Source organism: Epargyreus clarus, unplaced genomic scaffold (assembly GCF_041222505.1).
Source record: "Epargyreus clarus isolate Ecla_fem2 unplaced genomic scaffold, WU_Ecla_fem_2.2 ptg000008l, whole genome shotgun sequence".
Lineage (NCBI taxonomy): Eukaryota > Metazoa > Arthropoda > Insecta > Lepidoptera > Hesperiidae > Epargyreus > Epargyreus clarus.
In genome coordinates, this window is record NW_027332216.1 from 9,542,110 (window position 1) to 9,568,498 (window position 26,389).

Here is a 26,389-nt window from a genome sequence, read left to right on the forward strand (position 1 = left end):
TATCACAGAATTTCACGAATTGGCTACTTGACACTTTTTGGGAAACTGTTTTAATGAATTCATATACGTATTATATATGCCTTTCATTGATCATTTTTTCGAAAAAGGGCTATTTATTAATAAAAAACATATTTTTATTACGGTAAACGGAACGTTACGCCAAAACAGGCGGTCAAGTGTCATTTCGTAGCGTGACGTCAACACATTGAAAATATAGAAATAAACTTCGACGTTACACATACTTCAGGTTTCGATGTGATCGACAGGTTTCGATGTAGTGACGTCACATGACATTTGAGGCAGCACTGTCGCCGTTTTGGGATTTAAAATCCACAGATAAAAAATCGAAAATTTCTTTTTAAAAATTAAAATACTTAGAACGTATTAAAAAATAAACGAAATACTGCATAATTTATGTTTACTTATAAGCTATCATATCCAACATATTTCATATTTTATTGTTATAACTGTCAAGTACCCAATTCTTATTGTATGACTGACATCATTCAAAACTACACATTTATTTACAACACAAAACCACACAAATACATTGTCTTCTATACAAAGCGATTGATCTACAAATCGTATAGTTTCTTGCAAATATCTTAAATGCTATTTACTTACTAAAACGGTCAGATTTCTCAATATAATTAATTAATTAATTATTTAATTGATCAACACTAAATGCAGTGGCGGTCGGTTGAAACAGATTTACGACGGGCCACTGTTATGCCTTAAACTAATATTAATTAATATTCAGATTTGCCTTAATTAATAAATTATCTAATCTAAATCAATATAAAAATATGTTTGCTCAATTTATTAATGTGGAACACGAATAATACCAAAACATTGTCAAAAGGAAACAATCATTGCACTTCAGGCACAAGCATATTTTATAAAAGTAATATAATTTACCATCTCAAAATTGTTATAAAAACTTTTGAACCTTTATAATTGACTTTACATCATGTTGAAGTGATTTAAAGTCGTATAATTTAACATTTCGACAAAAACCTGGCATTTTTTCTTACAACAATACTTTATAAACATTTCAAGAATATAAAACGTTCTCTAAAATTACATAAATTCGAATAAGTGATATTTCTACGCCCAAAGTAAATTATTAGATTCCAATTGAGTACGAAAACAATCACTGACGAACACAATATAAACTAAGTCACGTAAAGCAAAATTAAAATAAATATAATACATACTCACAGAATCGATAGAGATCAAATATCAAAGGATAAAATTCTTTACACATAAATCCACATTTTGTATGATTATTGTACTTTCATTTGAACATTCGAAAAATGTTATAAGCGCGTTCTGTTTATAACAAACTATACGCTTACTAGTCCTTAAACAAGATTGAGCCTCTCAACTATTATTAAAATGATATGTACCATGTTAATTCTATCATTCACAAAATTAACATATATTTTACATACATAGACAATCTTAATGCCTGCAGAGTTACTCACATAAACGACGTACATATATACCTAGAATCTAACTTAAGTATGAAATTTTATAAATGTCAAGGGATAAAATAGAAAATAATCTTCATGCCATAATTTACGAAGTCATTTTGCGTTACTTCATAAATTATTGCCTGAATTTCATTGTAATGATCAGAGTAGAATCAGTAGATCATAAAATTATTAAAAAAAAAGCTCAAATAAAATAATAGTACAGAAAGCCAGAACATTAGAGCCAAATAGTCTTCATCATCGTAACATGTTCTCACAAATATGCCAATGAGCCAGACTATACATGTTTCGTAGCTGCACTTGATAACATTTTACGAACGTTGGAAGTTCTTAATCTAAATAAACACACAAAAATATACACAATCTAAAACATTATTGTTATAGACATCACAATTCTTAGGACACTTGTATTTGTCTAGTAGATAAAATTCGTTGCAACCCTTCTGTACAAAAAACCTTTCACTGCTTTGGATATCATCAAAAATGCATGCATCATTTTCACTTCTTATTATAAAAACTTGGGAAGGAATGCTTAATTCTGATTTAGGTGGGAATGATTAAACTGCATCGAACTGGGCTGCTAAACGTGTACGACCTGTCAAATAAATACGAATTGTTTAGAAACATGAATTGGCTTTTCTTCCTTTGCTACTAAAATATAGAATCATATTAAATACTGTAACATTTTTATAAAAGAAATTGTATGAAACTTACGTTTTTCTTGACTCAACAAGGCCGTTGGTGTTGGCAAAGCACTTGCCGGCGGAGAGCACCAAATATTTGTCTTTGGAGATTCGAACACTCGGGAACCCTATAACGATAACAAAAATATATTAAAATGCTTATTTTCACTACACTAATATAGCAATCTAACTTATTACAAAGACCACCATTTCTATTAAAGAGCGCGGCATGTCAGCACGTAAAGCTCAGAGGTAGTAACACTGGCTGGTGCCACAGAGCACCTCCACCATACCTTACTTATTACGCGCGTTTCGGTAATCCACAGTGTTTAAAATACGCCGCCCATCCCCAACCTGCGCCACTCCGACCAATTGTCGTCTTAATCCAGCAATTAGTCACCGTCTTTATAAGATAATCAGATGGAGTGATCACGTAATGTGCACGGTATCATTTACCAGTCATTCCCAGAACCATTCGTGGTGTTGTGTGTGTGTTTGAAGGTGAATTACGGATGTCCATGGACGGCAGTAGCCACGTACCATCAGGTAGACTGCATGCTCGTCTGCTACTCCTATAGTATTAAAAAAATCAATGCCTGTTAATAATATAGCCACTTGCCTTCTGCCCGGGCGGCGTGTCGTGCACGGAGTAGTCCTCGAGCGCGGCGCGCACGGGCGCGAGGTCGCGGCGCGGCGGCGACACGCCCGCGCGGAGCGCCCAGCGCGCCGGCGAGCCCTCGCTCTCCAGCTTCCAGAACACCGCCTGGTTGCGACGGAGCACCTCCACCAGGCCCTCTGTGCCTGGGGATAATCGATGACTTATAGAAGATGCAAAATAAAAGAAATCGCCAATAGGAATTGAAGAAATTTAAAAAGTCAGACAGAGCAAATGTAAAAGCTACACGCGTTGGAAAGAAAATAATGCTTCCAAGGCTAATTAATGTACTGTGCGAACAATTATTGTAACTCTAAATATTTTTTAAATTTTGCCTAAAACGCATAATAAGGAAGTTTGCCTATGTTGCGTTTGAGGTAGTAATATTACAATCAATGCTAAAATAAAATATAATTGAAATATCAGGGCATTTTTTTTCAAATGGAATTTTAAATGCTTTTTCTAACTGAAATGCATGGAAGTTGAACAATACAAAATATCATCGAAATAATTACCCATATCTGTGTTCGAAGGTGTACCATAACGTTTCGTGTATTCGACGAAGATTTCCATAGCCGAAAGTGACCCCGGGAAATCCGCAAGAATTTGTGCAATACGCCACACAGTACGCCAAGTGGGCGACACGCGAACGTGTCGATCTGATATTTCGACGACACCCGCTGTTACTAGCTCCTGTAGGTTCGGTTCCATATTGCACAGTCGACGGAATGCAGTTACGAAATATTCTTCAGTGGATCCACGAGCGACGCTACGGTCGTTGGATAGTACCGCGCAGGCCGAAAGTGCCGCGTTCGCCCAATGCGGAGAATCACCAGGAGAGTGTACCATGCCGTTATCAACACACCCGCCAATCGCGTATACTAGGGCCTCCAGAGACGTCACTTCCAGCATATCAGGTAGAGGTGGGGCTCCAAACTGTGCCGCATAACGAGCAGAGAACGCTGCGACCGGCACGGGTGTGAGTGTCTGCAATCGCTGGATCAATATAGCGCGCGCCGCCGTGGTGGTCAAACGAACGGTCCGTTCTCCTGAACTTTCACAGTAAATAATCACCACATCTGGTATTAGCTCAAGCAGTTCCACGAGCTTGACGCAGCCGTAGTGAGCGACGCGTAACTGACGTCCAAAGTGGGCGTGGTAGGCGGGCACGAAACGGGAGAATTCCATTCTCAAATTCGGCGTGTAGCACAGCAACTCAACTACTTGCTTTGCGAATTCGATGGTACGAGCACGCTCTTCAGGCGTGGGCGTTCGACGCGGTAAGGCTACCGTACCGTCCGAGGATATGATAACGCTTTGCGGTGTCACCCTCTCCATTAGTTCCTCAACTGTGCACACACCATAATCCACTGGAGTGAACGGCCGACCGATTGTTGCTTGATACAACTGAGGGATGTCTTGTACGTGGATGATGCGGCCGGGCTGGGAGTTCAACAGTTTCACGAGATCGGAAGTCCAGCGGCGACCTTGAGCTGACGCAGATATCGTGATCACGCGGTATGATCCCGAGCCTAAGACCTGTTTTGATAAAATATATGTAAGAAATGTGTACTTCAATTATTTCAAGTGCAACACAAATAATTTGTAGTGTTACCTACCACAATAGCATTTCCAAGAGCAGCGAGCAAATCTGGTAATTTAGTGAAGCCATAATCGGCTACACGACATTGGCGGCCGAAGTGATGATGGAAAGCAGGAATAAGTCTATGGAAATACAATATAATTTTATTATACCCTTTAGTTCTGTTCTGTTCTGTACATAAAATAAGGGCAAGGTTGCTAGTACTTCATTCCCATACTTATGAAGACTGACTAATAATCGCATATGTATCTGAAGTACACTTGTACTATACTTACATATGAATTGTGATCAAAGCATATACAATAATTTAAACAGACACCTCAGTAAGTGTCTGTTTAAATTATTGTATGTTGTTGTATATGTTTTGATAATAATTCATGGCAAAGCGGTAACTATATCTAACCCGCAGAGGGTTTCATAATAGACTACCGGTCAATCAGACATAGACATTATAAATTTAGATTTTTTATTTAAAATTGGACATTACATATTCGTCTAATTGTGTGTCCATGGTACCCGCGACATGTGTAACCATAGTAGTGACAATCTGTATTTGAAATATTTTTCGTTACTTACTTGCTGAAGGGTATCGAGCAACGGGGAGCGGTTCGTAACAAATCAATGAGCTCCCGCTCGAACAAAGCTAGCATCGGCTCGAGGGCGGGCGCCGTGCGCGGCCTCTCGCGCTCGTTGCTCGAACGTGATGTATCACCTGGAAAGCAGGATAGTTTACTAAATTCTGATTTCTGCGATACTGAATTTTTTATGATTGGATAATAAGTAAATAATTCACAAAGGAAAACATTAGTGTTTTTTTAAGATTGAAGTAGTCTGATGCAAATGGGCACTGTCATCAATGAACATTGGTCCATATAGTATAGGATACGGGTTCATCTGAAGGCAATGTAGGTAATATGTAACTCAGTTGACATTCTTCCTTGAAAGAAGTGAGCACTAACGTAAATGTACTGTGGTATCTCCCCAGCCGACCTATACTGATTCAAGTACTCTTAGTTGATAGATGCGAAGATTGTAGAACGATTTATTTTTATAGTAAAAGATTGTTTCATTTTGAATAGTGTTGATAAAATATATCCAGATGAAGTACTGTATGTTATATTTCCGTTTTTACCCTTTGGGTACGGAACCCTAAAAACAAGACATAAGACAAAAAAATACTCACTATGACTAGTATTCTGTGGCGGCGTGTCGCTGCGCGCGCGCCAGGCGAGGTGTCGCGAGGGGCAGTCGCGCAGCTCGAGCGCGGCCACGTTGCGCAGCAGCAGCTCCAGCGGCACGCCGCGCCGCGCGTCGCACAACAGCGGCGGGAACGACGCCTCGTAGCACTCCACGAAACTGCAACAACAAGGCCATTATTATTGATTCTATAATATTATACAGTAGTCGACGACCATTTTTTTTTTAAATATAGGAGTAGCAGGCGAGCATTCATTCAGTCCTCCTGATGGTAAGTGGCTACTGTCGCCCATGGACATATGTAATCAACCCCAGATCGGATTAGATATTCCTACCTGAGGTCGGCCACAGATGCGCCCCTACCCCTGAGGACTAAGCTGGAACGCCTCAGAAAAGTACCCTTACCACACCCTTCAAACCAAAATACAGCAGCACTTAACACTAGTATTATTAAGTAGAAATATGTGTGGTAGGAGTCAAACTACAAAGGTTTCTTCCACCTTGAAACCTTCTATGTTTGATAAATGGCCAGGTAATAGCTCAACTATAAAGAAGAAGCTGGGTAAGAATTTCATCATACTAAACATTTTATTTTTTAAGCAAAGCTTCTTTAAATGCGACATGAGAGACAAGAAAGTGTCGATGACTTTCGTAACGGAAACAATTACGCTAGAACCTTACGGTACGATAATAATGCTATAAAATTAACCATTTTACAAATTTTATGGCTAGACTTACTAATTTAGTCACAAACTCTACAATAAAAAAGCTAACGAGGTTTTTAATTCCAAATTAATTGCTATTTAAGTACTAAGCCTATTATAAGTTTATTGACCTGGAGATAAAACATTACAACTCATTTTTTATTTGTATATATGGTATTATCTTGGAATTACATTAATTCCCATGTAACACAAATAAGTGACATCATAATTGTAACTCACCTTAACAATGGCAAAATGCCTCCGTGATTTTCGAGTAAAATTTGTACATTTTTGGAGAGTACTGAGATCTCTATGAAAACAGGTTGCAGGATGCGGCTACCGTCTTCGTGACCGGTGTTCAACCCCGCGTGGATGTGGCACTTCCACGGGGCCTCCTCCATCTCGGTACTAGACACAGGCGACAAATCTATCAACTGGACCATACGACCGAATCCTTCATGAATGATGACAGTATCCTTGACTTTGGCAATATCGGACGTCGTGAGCGCGCAGCAGTGGCGGCTGGCGTAGGCATCCCGCAGTCTCAACAGAGGTAGCATTTGGTTTTTCTGATCTAGGAGGATCGCTCGCAGCCTTGCCCTGAGGACGTCTAGGTTGGGAGCCGGTGAGGGTCTCCCGAGGGACAGCTCGAGCCTGCGTCCCGCCCACTGGTTATCGAGGCGGCGTTTGTGCACACGGGCAATTGCGAGCCGGGCGTCCCATTCTGAACGCAGCACTACTGTAGCTAGCGGACCCTCGCCCGCCGCCCAAACTGACACACGTACCACCATCACGTACTGATGGAACAATTTCGTTAGCATTTCCTGGAAAATAAAAAAAAATTAAAACCCTATAAAACAGAATCATCTTAATACTTTCTGTACTGTAAAACAATAATCTTTATAAATGATATCATATTATGTAACACTTTGCATTATCAAAAAGATTATACATCATTTTTGTTTTGAAGTATTAATGGCATGATCCGTATTTACAATTTGATTACATCCTCTGTAATTTTAATATGGTCTAGAGCTAGACAATAAGAGCTTCATTAAACACATTTTATCACATTTGATAAAGATTATCACAATTTATTGTTACTTTATTTGATATTCAATCATATTATTTTTGAACTACATGTTATCTTCTTGTATAAAAACCAAGTACCTATAAGAAACCCAATGCCATCAAAAACACTGCTTGTAAAAAAATCCAAGCCTCGCCATTCAGCTCTTCCACCGTAAAAAGTCGTAAGATCCATGGAATCCAAGTCGGCTGATTCATACAGACTCTACTTAAGAGACCTTCCGTCTTAAGGTATTATCTCACTATTTAACCTAACAACATCTCATGGGACCATATCAATAATAAAAATATTTTATGTTTCAAATAAATAGATTGGATTTGGCAATCGTACTAAACAAACTAATTTAATTTAATATACATATACTTGTGATATACATTGTTTTTTTTTTATAATATAGAGGAAGCAGACTAAGCTGGAACGCCTCGGAAAAGTATATCTTCCTTACCGCACTCTTGAAACTAGAACATAGCAGCGCTTAAGACGCAAAAATTGATCTAGCGGTGGTGCTGCTGGAAGCGGTGATACCACAAACAGTTCACATTGTGTTTTAATCGCATCATATCGCAGCACACGAGTAACATTACTACGATTGCCAAGTCCAATCTATTTATTTGAAACATAAAATATTTTTAATATTGATATGGTCCCATGAGATGTTGTTAGGTTAAATAGTGAGATAATACCTTAAGACGGAAGGTCTCTTAAGTAGAGTCTGTATGAATCAGCCGACTTGGATTCCATGGATCTTACGACTTTTTACGGTGGAAGAGCTGAATGGCGAGGCTTGGATTTTTTTACAAGCAGTGTTTTTGATGGCATCTCATTCCTTTTTGTAGGTATGCCTACTTTTTTCCTTTCCGGAATCTTCTATTACTTGAATGTCAACAACAGATTTTTTTAAAGCCCCCTCACTGTCTTACGAGAATGAGCGTTCTTTTTTGTAGGCAATATTTGTAGTTATTGTAAGAATTATTATTTGAAGAGTATATTAATAAAACATATTTTCCGCTAGACCACGTTTTTATTAAGTTCTATTTTAATCTTGAGTCACCGAACAATATCATTTTATACACAACCAGTAATATAGATTACAATTTATATTAAAAAGGTTCTTACAATACGCCCCCTTTATCTATATTACCCACCTATAACAAAACTCTACAAAAATACTACCAAACATAACTGTTTCGTGGAACTGGCTAAATAGTTAAATCTCCCCACTAAACTCTGACACGGTAGACTACTGTTACTATCTGAGTTACCTTTTGTTTATTTCAAATCAACCTCCATTGAAGTTGACACGGACTTACAAACGGACATACCAAAGCTTGCAATAATTTTAAAATACATTGTTTTTGGTCTCAAATAATCACTCAGTCATCTATAAGCATGCTATCACGCGGAGGTCCAACAAGAATTCAAGTTTGATTTTATTTTAGCACAAATTACGATCAGTCTCTGAATCATCACTCTCTGAAATTAAATCACATGTTAAAAAGTTGTAAAATTCAGTTTATTTCCTCTCTCTAACAGGATAACGCCTATTACTATCATTACTTATATCAACAGATTCACGTTCCATTACTTCAGACTCGGTTACATCCGTCATAGCATTAGTCACAATACTTACTTCACTTGTATCTGTAACCGCAGGCAAACGTACACCTATATCACCTGTAACACCCGCATCAGTCATGCACTCTCTTCATTCATCATCACTTTCATTCGAACATGACAATAAATTAACTCGAAAAAGTTAATATTTTGACAACTGGAATTACTCCCGTTATCCTCAGGAAAAACATCGTCTAAAAACTTAACAACTCGACTGATTGTGATTTCACGTGTCTTCGTATTAAATAATCGATATCTTCTTATGAATATCCGACAAAAATCATTGGTTTTGACTTTGCATCCAATTTTCGTCTTTTCTGTTTGGTATAAGAGTATACGCCGCACATCCAAATAAGCATAAATGGGTAACATCTACTCGTTTCCCAGACCATTTTTGTAGTGGCACGCGGTCTTTCACTGCCTTCGTCGGACTCCGGTTTTTGATATAAATCACAGTATTTAACGCTCTTGCTCAAATTCGCTTCAATTTATAATAGACTTCTCGATTTTTCGATAATAGTTCTGTTAGCTCTCTCAACCATACCATTCTGTTTGGTGGTATATACTATATATCGCCTTCTGATGTAGAATTTCATTTGTTGACAAAAAATATCGTAAGCTCTATTACAAAACTTCGTTCCACCATCTGATCTCATGCACTTGTTCGACTTGCTAGTTGCCTTTTCAACGCGAACTTTATATTTTTTAAATTTCGTAAAATCTCACTCTTATGTTTGAGAAAATTAACATGTGTCATTCGAGTATATTCGTTGATAAATAATAACATGTACCTTGAACCGTTGAATGAAGTAGCTTCCATGGAACCACATAAACCTGTATGTACGATCTCCAGTATATCGTTCGCTCACGTTCAAAGTTTTGGAAATGGTTTCTTACTAGTCGACATATCCGTCGTAATGTTCACATCATCAAGACGAGTCACAATATTCTTTAAAATTCGCATATATTCCGGATTAGTACGGGCTAGTCTTCTATGCCAATATTTATTTGACATTGTCAAATTACATATCGGTGATTTGACAAATTGTTTAAATTTATGTATACCATGTACGTTGTGGCCAGTTGCGATGATATTATCTATAGAGTTACTAATAGTGCAACCGTTTTTCCGGAAATTAACAGTAAATCCTTTTTCAGTAAGTTTACTCACCAATAACGAAATCATACTTAAATTATTAGTCTGTATTTGTCTTCTGCATTCAACCTGTAGTTATTTTTAAAATGATTACTTGCAAAGTATATTAATAATACATATTTTCAGCTAGACCATATTTTTCACCGAACAATATCGAAAAGTGCATTAGCGAAAAGTGCTGAAAGGGGTTACGAGGCCGATTTGGATAAAAACTATAACTGCATCATTAGTTTTTAAAATATCTTTTTCCTTAGCCGGGAATCGAACGAGTTCAGTTTTAAAAAAATACACCCTCTATATTATTCCACTATATGATAGTGTCGCGTATAAGGATACAATTCTGGAAAGTAATGTTATGTGACAAATTAAAGTAAAAGGAAAATTTTGAAGAAATTACATATATTTTCATACCTTGGCATACTAATCCTTAAGGATTATACATATCATATGACTTATGTATAATTCTTTAGGACTATACATAAGTCATAATGTTGGTTAATCAACTAATTCTTCGATGTTATGGCCATGACTTACGGCTTAGTATGAGAAAGTAATAGGTTGGCAACTAAGTTCCCGCCGAGGATTTATTTTTTAATAAAAATAGATAACTGATTAATTGGAAAATTCTTATTTTTCGTTGTTTACAACTTCGTAATAACGTTGAATATGATTTTCAATATCTCTTTGTTAAGTAATCACTCGGATTTGACTCGAAAAAGTCATTCTCGCAAATTGTCAACTTTACATCTGTATGTAAACTCCGCATACGCATAGCAAGTTACAAACGCATAGCAATTTACAAATCTAATATAATGATTAATGGTCCTAAAAATAACCTTTACTAAGTCGAACATAAAAATATAAATTCTTGGAGAACAAAACGTCCGCTTTCGAATGATTTAAAACATAAGGCCAAAAAATTGTTAATATGCGAAATGTTTAAATTAATGAATGGCGGTAACTTAACTGCCAAATTATTATGAAAAAATTTGAATTTTCTTAAAAATGAGGCTTTTCCTTTACTTTGTCATTTATCATTACTTTCAAGAATTTTATCCTTATAAGCAACACTATGAGGTAGTGGAATAATATAGAGGGTGTATTTTTTTTTTCAAATATTACGTAAGTTGAAAACATGATTTTTTGTTTGTGTAGATATTGGTTTGTCTTTAATGCTATTTGGTAGGTTTAGGTCTAAAACGGATAGGGCAAAAGGAATTGTGTAATTAGGGTAATCCGTTTAAAAGTTATTAAGGATTTTACATTGTGAACTTTGTAAAATTTTATAATTACGAGTATGTATGCTTATTTTCATACAGACATTTATTTAAGCGCAACAAGGGCGAAATTTGTCTAAACATTTGTTTCCTTGGAAACAAACTTATTATTATTTTATAATACGGTGACAGTTGCTTTACCTCACGACAGTTAAGGCCTTATTAGACCACCCAATTTTGAGGGACCCTAACCCTAACTAAGAGTGGTGTAATAAGACTTAGGGAGTTAGTGTCCCTATTTAGGGCGATCGGATCATCCCGATCTGCCTAGCTCCCTAAGCGCCCTGCCGATTGGGTAGTGTAATAACGTTTAGGGCGGTTAGGGAGCTCAGTTGCTTTTGCTTTTGTATGTAAGGTGTCACCAAACTCAACAAGTGTTCAAATTGTTCTGCACCTACTCTGAGATAATTCCTTAAATCTCCCGGTTCAAGCACGCTAAGTATTTGCATATTTGAAAGCTTTTCACGTAACCGCAAATACTCTTTCACCCAGATCTTTCTCTTCTTTCTTTTTTTAATATTTGTTATTGCGAGCACGGTTGTCACTGCTACAGCAACTTTTTGAAGTTTCGATACTGACGACGGCATAATGTAAAATGCGACAATACGTTTATCTCTCTAGACATTCGCGTATAAACTGAGTTAGGGCCCAATTTGCAGAGAAGTGTAATAAGCGCCGCACTAACTAGGGTACACGCCCACCCTGGATGCAGGGCCCTTCATATCGGGTTGTGTAATAAGCGTTTTATTGTATTTTGTGTATGTTACCGTTAGATTGCAGAATACGTTAGCATACACATTAACTAGTTAGTCTCAAGATTAGCTAGAAGATAATAATATGCAGATTAACTATGCAGTAAAATTCGAAACATCTTTTCAGACTTGTTCTTAGGGCTAAAACATATGCCTTTTTACGACATAACGACGTATCGTGATACATAGCGACATCATGCCGCAAAACGATATTGTTTCTTGAAAATATGCAATGTTTGTCGTAAATTCATGACACGACGACGCATCATGGCATGCACGAAACGACGTCAAGGGGTGAAAATTGATACAATCTTCGTTTTGTACTTTAATACAAATGTAATGGGCAAGCTAATCTGCGTTTTAACTGATTAGGCACATTAGCCGCAACATATAGTTTTATTCTCATGACATTTGTCAGAAATTCGGAATGTTTTTGATATTATATTACTTTTTAGGGTTCCGTACCTAAAGGGTAAAAACGGAACCTATTACTAAGCTGTCCGTTTGTCTGTCTGACATAGAGCTCTATTTCTGGAACCTTAATAGATAGAAACTTAATTTTTTTACGGAATATGTATAATGATGGCCACTTTAACAACAAGTACTAAAAATAAAAATAAAAACTTTCAAATAAAGAGAGTTTTTGGAGTTTACTCCTTAAGAAACGATTTGAGTTATAAGGCCCGGTACGGAAATTTTATGAGGAGTAAAATCAAGTGTAACACGAAAAGTTGAGGCGTAACGTAGAAAGAGACAAACATATATATCTGTAGGATTGAACGTGTAAAAGAATGAGATGGAATACATTACACAGCGTATCTCATTCTCGGGGTCTCCTCTTTGCGCGATACTTCGTAGTCTCACTGTATAGTTCACTACCTCCAATCTGAGAGTTGAATGTGTGCGTATGTTTGTACGTGTGTGTTGCGCGCTAGATATGGTACAACTATTGATGCGGTGTTTTCACGATTCATAACTCATGTAACTTCCGAAGTTCACGTATCGTATTTCAGTTACCACAAACCTATAATTACAGTATTTAAGAATGATATTATAATTCAAAGTGAAAGAAATCAATCATCATAAAATTGGATTTGTATAAATTGAACACAATTATTATTATTATTATTTATATTATTTTGTAACATACTTTATGTAATACGCATTATTGAAGTAATATAAATAATCCGAATAATTACAGATATATGTTTGTTTCTCTTATCATTTTAGCAGATGCGTTCATTTACCCTTTTTTTCTATTCGATATATATCATAATTATCGTTCGTAAGGAGTAAACTCCAATCGTGCGTCGTAGCTGACACACACACACTTTTTTTTTCTTTATAAGGAGGAAATCTTCAAAAGGTACCCGATGACGTGGAAGTGACGCGGGGTTATGTGGGACTTTTACCGCACTAAAACCCCCCGGTGGCCGTCCTCAATGTTTGTTGGAGAACTCCGGGAACTCCGACGAAACGCAACCGAAGTCCTCCAAGCGCGATGCCCCGATCGAGCTCTGCCCTGGGGGAGCAGTTTTCGCTCCTCCCAAACTATCCGGTGTTCACGACGGTATGCGACCACACATACCGCCGTCCTTCCCGGGGACACTTATAGGACGGTTCGAGCTCCCACTCGTGCCACGCCCAACTCCGGAAGCCCATTTTAGTCGCCTCTAACGACAGGCAGGGGATATCGTAGCCCTATTTTAGTCCAGGAACTACAGGGACAAACATATAAGTACCTGCTATTTTTTGGCGTTTTTCACTTTATCTATTGAACCGTAATAGATGTTACAGTTGACATTTTCACAATGCATTCTATGGCTGCTATAATATCAATTAGTAAATATAAAAAACACATGTTTTTTTGGTACGGAACCCTCAGTGTACGAGTTCGATTCGCACTTCACCCATTATTTGTATTGAAGTTAAATTGAAGTTGGAATAGAAAACTTCTTTTGTCTTGAGAATAAAAACAATTGACGTCGCCAATAATAGTAGGGGAGCCCAAGAGGGGATTTCGAGAGTGACTCGAACGCGGCAGATTAAGATATGGGAGATACCTTACATCCTATAGAGTATCTTAAACAATCCATTTGGGGGGTTCGCACGGGGAAAATATCGTGAAATTTATAGTAGCTTAATTACATGCTGAAAACAATAAATTTATAACAATCTGACGATTTGAGGGTGGCGTTAGGGAGTAATAAGGTTGCAAAAAAATCGTTACCTGGACATACTTGAGCGTGGTATTATTTTTTTTAATATAAAGGAAATAATGCTAGAAAACGGGTAACATCATAATCATACCACACGTTGATGTAGTGAAAAAACAGTCATTTAAAAAGAGAATATGTACATACACTATCTGATAGAGTCACTTATTAGCATGAATCCCTGGAAAGTAATGGTGTATAACAAGCTAAAGGAAAAGGCAAATTTTATGGAAAATACTTTTCTTTTTCAAAATGTCGGTATAAAAAGACCCCTCCACTAAATCGTCAGATGAAGGGTTATGAGAAGTAAAACATTAGCTGGAATTTCCTGTATAATAATCTTACGCCCTCGAGTGTGTCAAGATAACGATTTTTTTTTTGCATTTTCAAAGAGTGACACTGACAGTCTTTCGAATCGAATCGTCAGTCTTTCGAATGGGCGACTCATCTGGGGTAACTTAATATTTATTTATTTCCATTTAATTCAGACATAGTCCATATTTTGTTAGTATTTACATTGTACTTAAAAACCTATGTTAGTAAAATTTATTATAATTAAAAATAAGAAACAAAAAGTAATAATAATACCCCCTTAATATCCCCTTTTGAAAATCTAATGCACTGGTGTAATTATTTTTCTCCATTTTTACCTCTCGTATGGCTGCAAACCAGCAGATAAACATATTTCTGCTGCGCCTTGAGTATGTCCGTCTGACTCATTTTTTTTTACATCTTTCGAATCCTCTAGAAGCTATTCCCACCGTGAATCGAAAAATATCATACAAACTTTTCTTCACTCACTAAAGTGTAATCTATACAATCGTATAGGTCCAAACGACGCTCGAGTTTCTTCCCATTAAGCATCATGGGCTCCCCTACTACTCGTACATTTCGCGGACAGGAACACAGATTCATTAACTGCAAATGTAACTTTGTAATCCTATATACTTATATAGGATACAAAGTTATTTTATGTAGTTGGTGTATCTAGATAACCGGAAAGAAATTGCAAAATATTATAGTTTTTCCGTGAGTTATACACTAAACACTAATTGTATTCTCAATCTTAACCTTCTATGTCTGCTAGAAGTTCCTTAACATTTTGATGATCGGTCAGTCAGTGAGTGACAAAATTACGAACTTTGACTACTTGTAATTCTTAAACTACTGGTTCAAATTAAATGAAATTGGTAATACGCCGTGTCTATACAATGCTTGCTTGGCTCCTGAAAATTCAGGCTGCTAGCTTCATATGCAACGAAGTTACAGGGGGTCAAAAATGGGCCGAATTGCTTCGGGAAAAGTATGGTACGGCCGTGCCGCTTCTTTTGGCTCGACTTGGCGGAGGCACTGCCGTGCCTCCAGATTAAGTAAATTTGTTCATAAAGTTGCAAAACATAGAATATATAGATTAGCTTCAGCCAATCCCGTGCGTTTTCAATCATGCGGACCAACATGCAAATTTAATGATTTTGTTATTGATTTATTAAAAAGATCACACAGACTTTTTAATGATTGCTGGACTTAATCGGCTTATATTTTTTTTTGCTTTTAAGCTAAGAAAAGTTTGATTGATATTTTCACTATATTACTACTATGTTTTCACTATAGTCAAATACTCTATTCAAGTTTCTACCTGCAGTATAGTCGGCTCGTACGGCGGCAGGTTGGAGACGGTGAGCTCGGCGGTAGTGTCGAAGTCTACATCGCTGTGTTCGCTGAACGACGCCGAGGAGTTCCACGGCGACACCGCGCGGCTCTGGCTCGGCTCGCGACGGCTGTCGTCGCCGCTGTTAGACGACGAACAACCGGAACGATCTAAACTTGCTGAGCCTGGGAAATAGTATCTTTCTTTAGTAAATTTAAAAGTAAATTTTCAATAATCGCGAGTTTTACGATGTATGACAGACATATTGCTACGGTAAATAGGTATATAGAGTTTGTAAGCAGTAATTCCCCTCATGTCGTATTAATTGTGTTGTCATTGTGTATTTTGGAGTTTATCAACTGTGACTATACCAATGTTGTAACACTAGTTGTTATAAATGTAAGCTATGTAATAACTCAATACACATATATAAAAAATAGGACAAGTACAAATATAAGTAGGATAATAATATTTTAAACTTAAAAAAAAGAAAGAACTTTAAACTAAATATTTTAAACATCATTTTTTAAGTGAAATTAAAAGACTGATATGAGACACAAAGCTATAATATATTGAACTTAAAAAAAAAGAAAAAACTTTAAACTACATATTTTAAACATCATTTTTTAAGTGAAATTAAAAGATTGATATAAGACACAAAGCTAACATGTATACATAATAAAAGTTACATTTTATTTATCTTAAAAAGAGTAAGAATGGCTCATAATTCCATACATTATTCAGTCTGTGTAGTTTTGAACTTTTGTATAAAAATCCGTCAACTATAAGATAGTTATAATGAATGAATAGTACGCCACTATTTTATATAAACACCATAATATAAACATACCATGCGTGCCCCTAATCTTGCGCGGCCTGGGCGCGGGCGGCGGGCAGAAGTCGAGCGGCGGCGGCGTAGGCGCGGGCAGCTGCTGCAGCGCGAGCGCCCACTCGCTCGACACGTTGTGCCCCGCCTCGGGCACGCTGCTCGGCAACGTTTGCACCAAGTTCACCTGCACACAAATGGATTATTTTAAACCAAAGTATAGATATCACATCATCATCATAATCATCAACCCATTACTGTCCCACTGCTCGGCACGGGTCTCCTCTCATGAGAAGGATTAGGCCATAGTCCACCGCGTTGGCCTAGTGCGTATTGGTAGACTTCACATACCTTTGAGATTTTTTTTTATAAATCTCTCAGGTATACAGGTTTCCTCACGATGTTTTCCTTCACCGATTAAGCAAGTGATCATTAATTTCTGATACCAATAATTTTTGAAAATCAGAGGTGCGTGCCTGGGATTTGAACCTCAGAACCCCAGAGGCCAAGTTTCTTAACCAGTAGTCTAGCACTGCTCTCTATAGATATCTCACCGCGTTGTAATTGAAGGAAGCCATTAAATGGCTTAAACGGCTGACAATTCTGTCAGCCATTTAATGGCTGACATGGTGTAATTTACGCGTAACAATGCCGAGATGCGCAATTAACTGGTGCAAAAAAAAACATGAAATCGAAGAAAAAGTGCGGAGAAATATAGCTTCATTCGTAAATGATCCAAAAACTAAATTTTTTTGATATTTTTAAACACGAAAATAGATGACAGTGCCAATCTCAATTGTCAGAACTGATTACATTTTCTTGTTAGGAGCGAGTAATCTTTACTAATCTATGTTTTAATTATTATCCGGCGATTTCACAAGACACATGGACCAGCTGTCAAGGTATCGATGTGTACACAGAGTTCTGAGAGTACGATTCTTGGCCAACCGGAAATGTACAGTCAACTCTTTTATCATTCACACACAATGATAAATACAAAACTCGTTTTGACACAATCGACGTTTGTATTTTCGTCTTTGTATGTGTGCATGGCACCCAAAAGGGAGGAAACCTAATGTACAAAGAACTATTATGTAATAATAACATCGGGGTGTGAATTTATACTGTAGGATAAAATTTATTCCAAAATTGTCATTATTTATTATTTACTTCTTTAAATCAATAAGAAAAAGAAACAAATAATTAGATAATTATCAAAGTAGGGCAAATTTGAACTAGGAAGCAATTAAATCGTCTACACTAGAAGTCACATAATAGAATTCAGTATCAATAAAGAAAACATAACGGACATGTATATTAAAAAAAAATGTCAATGTTACCTGCACAGGCGCCACTACAGCGGGTCTCTGCGGCTGCTGGTTAGCGGGCGCAGTGCTGTACCCCTCGTCGCTCGAGTAGGCCGGCTGGAATGGTGTACGAGCGAAACGAGTGCTGATCTTCCTTCCGAACACATCCTCACCATCCATACGTTTTAATGCCCTGTGAGAAAACACATTTTTGTTATAATATAGGAGTAGCAGACGAGCATGCAGTCCACCTGATGGTAAGTGGCCACTGCCACCTATGGACATCCGTAATCAACCCCAGATAGGATTAGATATTCCTACCGAGATCGGCCACAGATGCGCCGCTACCCCTGAGGACTAAGCTGGAACGCCTCGGAAAAGTATGTGTCCCTTACCACACCCTTTAAACCAGAACACAGCAGCGCTTAATACTGCTGTTATGAGGCCGAAATAGGTGTGGCGGTGATGCCTCCTGACTCCGGAGTCCGGAGTCAAACCAAAGGGTTTTACCACCTTATATACACAATGCATATTAAATTTGTCAGATAAATGATATTTCAGCGAAAGTTACGATACATTTTAAGGTATGATAAGGTATATGAGTCCTTATACAAACATTTACTTGGTTTTATGCCAATCTGTCTCATCTATAAAATAAAACAGAAAAAAAATGAATATTTTAACTTACCTTTGACGATATTATTGTATATTATACAAAGTACTACATACGCAATGCAAATCTATTAATATAGTATATAATAATTGCATTTTTATTGTCATATCCTTTACTTGGTTTCATTGAAACACTGAGGTTTTATCTTACCGTGAAAAAACAATCGTATGGAGTAGGTAAACCGTAGCTACAATCATAAATTACGATAAGAGGAATAACCCGAGAAAATACTGAAGGTTGTGAGAAAAATCTTACATAAATATGGTCGTGACAAAAACCTTTGAATGTAAAATATTAGGCCTTCAGATATGCTGCGTATTGGTTAAGGCTATTGACAAAATAAAGTAAATACATAAGACATTTATAAATAGATATAATATTTACTTCGGGCACAATAAACCTTTCGATGGCTATTAAATGTCAATAAGGCAATCCCGTTTGTGTCTCTTACGCATAAATTTAAATAAATTGCATTAATATCAATAATAATATGGATATTAATAACTGCACGCCACCGTTGCAATACGCTACGTAAGCAGAGTTATTCACGTAACCAAGTTCGGATAATAGGATACACACGTGTGTAGTCACGCTATAAGACCATATAAGACGTATTTATTTATTTAAAATAACGCTTAAAGATATAAATGGCTATTCAATACGAACAATATCATTTAAAATATAGCAAATATTATAAATAATTGGAATAACGATAACATTCTTATTTACGCAATTAGTATTGCAATTTTTACGTAATTAAATATTGCGTAAAATAAATCTGCATAATATTATTCGTCCATAAAAGGATTTTACGCGAAAACTACGTAGATATATTATATGACAAAAACTCACCCACTTAGCAGCATTTTTACTACGCACTACGCCTGTTATCATGAATAGCTTAACAACTACACAATAAATAATAACAAATAAATCAACGAGAATAAATAAATAAATAAAATATTGCACTATATTATAAAATTAACGGTTCTGCTTGTGCCTGGCGTTGCAATGGGCATTTGAAAATGTAACTGCCCAGTTACTGAATATCCAATAACTTGGGGGTATAAAGTAAAAGTTATTCTCAACGTATTTCTTACAGGCTCACATATCCGTCCAATAATTATTATGCGTACGTTGGAACTGGAACGGATAATAATGTTTGATTTTAATTTTTAATTTTTTTTTAATTTAAAGACGACAAACATATAGTAGGGTTAATATATTATTAAAATTAATCGATTATTTTTAAACTATACGCAATTGATTTATTACTTAAATTCTCGAAAATTGGGATTTGAAGGGCATTTTATGAACAATCTACAAGTGTGGTGGTAGGCTACAGACCTCTCCCAGTTGTGGAGACTCAAGACCAGAAAGTAACATATCTAATGAATCGTAGGTCGCCGATTACGCGTTAACTTGTAAAACGACAAAATGTAAACAATATCTGCATTTTTTCTCACAAACTGTTGTAAGACTAAAAACGTTTATTGACAGAGAAATCAACCGTGCAATCAAATAATTACCGAAAGGTTGCACGGTTGATTGAATGCCAAGAACAACGACCATTCAACGAAGCATAAATCACTTATCGAGAAACAATGGCACAATTCAGTTTTATAACTTACTACATGTAGGTAAATGTTTTAAAACAAAGGTGTTACGAGAAATTAAGTTTTACTTGTGACTTAATTCGTATATCTTTTAATACTCTATATACTCGTAATTTTCATAAAAACAAAAAATACATCATCCTTTTTAAAAAAAATGTATTTTCCTAACCGGGAACGTGCATATAGTCAACAAGTTTGCTTAAATAATAATGACAAAAGTTAGTTTGACCAAAGAATTGAAGCAATGTGTGAACATTTATATGTCAAAAAATTTAGATTACCCTCTTTCATCGATCAGCTGTTAAATGATCAACTACTTTGATACCTACCTACGTACGTATTATATGAAAGATATACTTATACATACATGATTAATTTCAAAATAATTAATTATTGAGTCATAGAAAATATGACGTGTGAAAGTACGATGTGTCGATTACTGATTATGTTGCAATTGTGTTTGAACAAAATCATAAATTGTATCTTTCTTGACAAAAAAATGAGTTTTGACCTCAGACCAACAGATAATGGGTAGACCAATATTTGATATGATATTTCGTCAGAATCGGTTCATAAAACGTAACTCTATTATTGAGGTTATGATTACAGCAATATTAATGCTTTTATACTCGACCATGAGTCATATTTATATTGTGTAGTAGATGATAAGAGCCCTGAACACAACGGTTAAAAACCTTTATCAATTAATCTCTTGATAAAATGTGTTTTGTCCTCAATATACCTTAAAATACGAGTTCAATGTAAAGTATGTGGTTTTACTTGTGGTTTAATTATTTTGTCAATACCCATAATGTAATGAAATAACTGAAATGCTTCAATATTTTTTGTTTTTATGAAATTTCATCTGTTCATATAAATAAGCATTAAACAAAGATTTCTACTTATGAATAGATATACTATTAGGCTTTCGACTAATTATTCTGTCCTCTTGAGACCTTTGAATTGAATTGTTACCATCTGTATTCTTCAGAACTCTAGTCCAATTGTTGATCACATTCAAAGGTGTAAGCTAGAAGTACAAGTTTAATCGATAAAATTCTCAAACATCACTTACCTCGAAGCATGATCAGGCGTCGGGAACCGCAACATAGCAGTGGACAGGTTCACTTTAAGCACTTTGCCGCCACAATTATCGGCTAATCGTCGTAAACGCTTTGAGATCCTCTCGGGCGGATGGTCAACGGGCAAGTTCAACACCTCCATCTCACATGTTAGCGGCTCCTCATCTTCCTCTGTTTGGCTTATCTGTATTAGAGAGGATCACTTGCATTATTGCATATGCAAAGGCTGTTAGTATCTAGTGGTACATATAATAGACATCACAATTACCAGTGATATAACTACTTCGATTCAAATATTAAGCTTGAGTAAAAACAACTAAAATTAGCTTATTAACTTCCACAAGCAGTATACTACGTTAAAGTGCATCTTTAAGTACAGAGCGGTAATTTATTTGTGATTTTATCTATCATCTAAAATTCCTACCAAAACAAACAAATTCTGCAAATGGAAACATGCATAGCGCCGGCGGTGATTGATATCTCAGAACTAACTAAAACTGAATGATTATGAATTCAGAGCAATAAGGAGAAAAAAAGCCTTAATAAACAAGATTCATACGACAATAGACAGATCATAACATATTCTTATGTGTGGTATGAGACACATATCTAAAGTATTCAATTATGTAAAAATTTCATACCGTAACTGGTTTCCTCTTGCAGAGCTTAGCAAGAATTTTCCAGTATGGTTGTTTTGACTTTAAAAAAAGATTCATTATGTAACAAACTTGTAAACATAATATCTAAATAAATAAATTTACCATAGTGAACAAAATATTTTAATTAATATTTTGCATCAGCTTTAAAGTGTAAGATGTAAATGGAACATCTAAAGGCATTATCATCTTGACCGCTATGAACAGATTCATACATACATTATGTACAATATTGAAAATTATATTCACTGCAAGCATAACCATTGTCATGAACGTGACTAATATATGAATCCAATTTTTTACCATGACCAAACGAGGATAATTATGATACATCAGTGAATATTGATTAGACCAACGGTCGGCAACGCGCAAAACCGAATGTAACCGCAACTCCTTCTATACGACGCGCGGGTTTTCCTAAAATGTCTCACTTCGGCCCGAAGGCCTTTATAGAACCTAATTTCTAGAATTCTAATTCATATTTTGTAGACTGTTTGTTTTTCTACTTGACGACCTTTTTTCCATCGTTAAAAATTGAAAACTTCCACCATTATCCTATGTGACTACTAAAAGGTTGCCAACCGCTTAATTAGATTGTTATGAAGAAGCATTACTTTATAAGACTACTGTTATTAACTATATTTAACTCCAAAATTCTATACTATAAGCAAATCCACAACAGTAATTGATTCCAGTGTTTTATATACCTTTGGGTTCCTCGGTAAATGTGCTGTCAATTCACTATAACAGTAATGAGATGAGGCACACGTAATTAAGGCAGTTGATGTATTTTGTTTATGCACCAGTATCACTTCCATGTTTTTCCTGATGAAAGATTTATTTATAACAATGAATAAATAAATATAAACATAGATAAAACTTAAGTGCATTAAGTGTATGTAATATTGTTTATATAAAGTAACCAAATACACTCATAAAGTGAGACATACTTTCTGGTGATATATTTGTCATATTATCCCTTTTAAATAAAGATATATTTTACATTATACTATGAGAACATGTTCTGATTAAATATATTTCAATAAAGATAATAGATATAACCTTCACATAAACACAACAATAAAGAAACACTTTACTCTTAAGGTTAAGAGGAAAAACACTAAAACTCAAATTACTTAATAAAAATTGACTACCTACCCCAGTTCTTATTCACATAAAAAACTTATCAACCATTAAGAGTGTACATGATTACTTTACTTATTATTAGTAACAATGAAATTACATGTAAAACAATAAAAAATATAGATAAATACCTATGTCTAAAATCACACAAATCGGCGGCGAAGTTAATATCCCCCGAGATGAGCAACAGAGAGGCAGGAGCTGAATGTAGCTCTCCGAAACGCCTCATGCACTGCCTCAACTTTTCATCTGCTGCATTCTTTTGCGTGCCACAAACATGTATTAAGCTAACCTGGATGGACAAAAGAACCATTTACATATAACGAATGTATTCGTGTAGTAAAACAAAAAGTATTGGTGAAACAACTTTTGGAATGGAAATGGTTACGTTGAGAGTGTTACATTATGATAAAATTATTTAATTATTCATTGTTGATTAAGACAAAGAATATACTTCTTTATATGATACTTTTTAGATGTGTACATAAGAAACACACACTTTTTATCAAGTAGATGGCTACTTGATAAAAAGTGTGTGTGGCCAATTTCTGCCCTAGTTGATGGCAACTAGGGCAGAAATTGGCCACAATTAAGTAAAATGTATATTTCAATTATTTGTACCTAATAAAGAAATCTCAGTTTAAAGTTAAAAATTATACTAGAATACATCATATGCTTTTGGGTTTTTTTCCACATCACATTTCATAATTAAATTACTATGGGAATTAATAATTTAATACTGATGGGAATTACTCTCAATGAATCACATAAGGAAATAGTTTCCTAATTCTTTGTGTAACACTTGTTTTATACTTTTTATTGCATACTTTTTCAACAAAATAATATTACAAATTAAATTTGCATTTCAAAGACATAGTCACACAAGGTGATAGAAATAAATTACTTTGTATTTTTCTTGGAACATATGATTTATACATTTGCTGTAATAAAAAAGATATTTGTACCAAAATTACCTTTTGTACTTTTTGGAGGAACAAAAATACATACTTGAGCATCATTAAGTTCTTGTAACCGATGTGGGGACTCCTTCCTCACATCGCACACAACCACAAAGTCCGCCTCCCTCCTTCCTGTAAGAAACTTGGCTCGGATTGCTGCAACAACATCAATTGCAGAACATCCCCTGGGCACCTGTGAAGTTCAAAAATATTACATACAAAAAAACCAATTGAATGCATTAACCATGCAATAGTTTAAAAAAGACAATACAATATAATACAAGACAATAGTTTAAAAAACCAATTGAATGCATTAACCATGCATTCAATTGGTTTTTTTGTATGTAATATTTTGTAAAATGGTAATATGTAATCATTACATCTGCTATACTAAAAATTTATTAGACCTCAGAAGAAAATAATACATACTTTTTTATGTAAAAATTCTTAAATATTTTGTTAACAAAACAGTACATGGCTAGGTAACCACAGCAATCTACCCTTTTAAATACAGTCTACATAAGCTATGAGTGGCTAAGGTTTATCATTTACCTTAAAATATAAAATATGTCCAGCTACTCATAGCTTATTGTAAAATTACTGTAACTATCTACTACCTTCAAATCTATGTTATGATTATAATCACATCTATTGTTACAGGGCAATATTACCATAGATTTTCATAAGGTCTCTCTCTCTCTCTTAAAAAAGAACAAATCTTCCAACAAAAGGATCATTTTTCACTGATAAGTTTTACAGACAAGACAGACATATGGGGACAAAAAAATCCCCTACTCGCCTACTTTTGAACTCTCCCTCCCCCTCAACAAAGCTATAACTCCGTCCATTAAAACTTTACAATCTGCTCATGCAAATGCAATTACCCAATGATGGGCTTTAGAATTACATTGACCTGAATTACCCTAAATGATGTTAAGAAAATGTATGTGTGTTATTTTATTGTATAATTATTGAAATATACCTGACAGTTCTCTATATCCCAAAAAATTCCAACTGGCACATTGGCCACTGCACGCTGCTTATGATGGCGGAATCGGGACCTAACTCTAGTCCTCTCCACAGGAATAGCCCCATCCTCTCTTATAATACTGTGTTCATCATCCGAAGACTCATCTTCAATATCTAAAACAAAACTCATAGTACTTGACACTGACAATAGTTTTAAAAGTGAAAGTAGGTAACAAAGGTACTAATTAGCAAAATATTTACGTTGTCATTGTGGTAATGTTGACAAAACACCATTTTGTCTTGTTTAACCATAAGGAGATAAAACGTACAGATATTACAACAAACTAATATTACAAGGAAGTCATTGAAATATCACGAGAACGCGACATATGTTTATTGCATAAGCTCGCTTCACTTACCTGTTAGCCACAATCGAGGAGGCAGTGGTATTTTCATCGCAGGACTAGAAATACTACATGTAAGACCTTGGACAGATCGACTCCTCGAACCTTTTACGTTACCACAACTCTTATCATCATAGTTTCTAACAGTATTCATTGTGCACATCATCATTATTTACCACGAATACAAAACTATGCATAGATCGGACAATGCATGTAAACTAGGCTACTCGATTTACAAATGAGCACACTTAGAAATACAGAGAAAATAAGTCAACAACTTAAATCACTACGTAAAACACTTAAATCTTATGAGATTTGCGTCAAATATGTAAAACAATTATATACAAAATGTAAAAACAAAGCAACCAATACTTTGCTACGCCATTTCAAGTTTTCACACACAATCACACTACATAAAAGATAGGCACTCTGTCAAGTTGTCAACTCTGTGCCTGCAACCATAAACCAAATCACACAGATAAACTAAACGTAAATAACAGAGTATATTTCGACAAACTTTTCCTTGCATGTGGCAGTGGCGCTACTATCGATGTTAGTGTTGCTAGGTCAAAATGTAAAAAAACGATCATATGTTATTATTATTATTACTATAACTTATAAACGTAATACTTTAAAATATGATGGCTTTAATGACTGTTTTGT

General features: G+C 35.6%; 1 protein-coding gene across 3 annotated transcripts; it reads right to left on the minus strand.

The window, feature by feature from the left end:
- Window positions 1–483: 483 nt before the first annotated feature.
- Window positions 484–26,158, minus strand: Marf1 (meiosis regulator and mRNA stability factor 1-like protein). Of its 3 annotated transcripts, XM_073075949.1 has the most exons (18): window positions 25,742–26,158; window positions 25,336–25,496; window positions 24,403–24,546; window positions 23,526–23,686; window positions 22,959–23,076; window positions 22,237–22,293; window positions 21,589–21,779; window positions 18,258–18,417; window positions 16,942–17,104; window positions 16,080–16,276; window positions 6,579–7,162; window positions 5,621–5,793; window positions 5,014–5,149; window positions 4,454–4,559; window positions 3,350–4,373; window positions 2,799–2,980; window positions 2,211–2,307; window positions 484–2,091 (listed from the first exon to the last, which is right to left on the minus strand). In XM_073075949.1, exons 1-18 carry the CDS (start codon window positions 25,893–25,895, stop codon window positions 2,054–2,056), a joined length of 3,846 nt encoding a protein of 1,281 aa, XP_072932050.1. In that variant the 5' UTR covers window positions 25,896–26,158; the 3' UTR covers window positions 484–2,053. The 3 variants fall into 3 exon arrangements, with proteins under 3 accessions (XP_072932050.1, XP_072932051.1, XP_072932052.1); XM_073075950.1 differs by lacking the exon at window positions 22,237–22,293; XM_073075951.1 differs by lacking the exons at window positions 21,589–21,779; window positions 22,237–22,293; window positions 22,959–23,076; ... (2 more) ...; window positions 25,336–25,496; window positions 25,742–26,158 and adding an exon at window positions 19,750–19,917.
- Window positions 26,159–26,389: the final 231 nt, after the last annotated feature.

Bases quoted from the DNA above. Each gene is read 5' to 3' on its own strand.
- Marf1 (XM_073075949.1), bottom strand. From the start codon at position 25,895: ATGATGATGTGCACAATGAATACTGTTAGAAACTATGATGATAAGAGT. The intron at 23,077-23,525 runs GTATTTATCTAT...ATCTTTCATCAG, and splicing joins TTGTGTGATTTTAGACATAG to GAAAAACATGGAAGTGATAC. The intron at 18,418-21,588 runs GTAAGTGATGTT...GTTTTCTCACAG, and splicing joins ACGCCTGATCATGCTTCGAG to GGCATTAAAACGTATGGATG.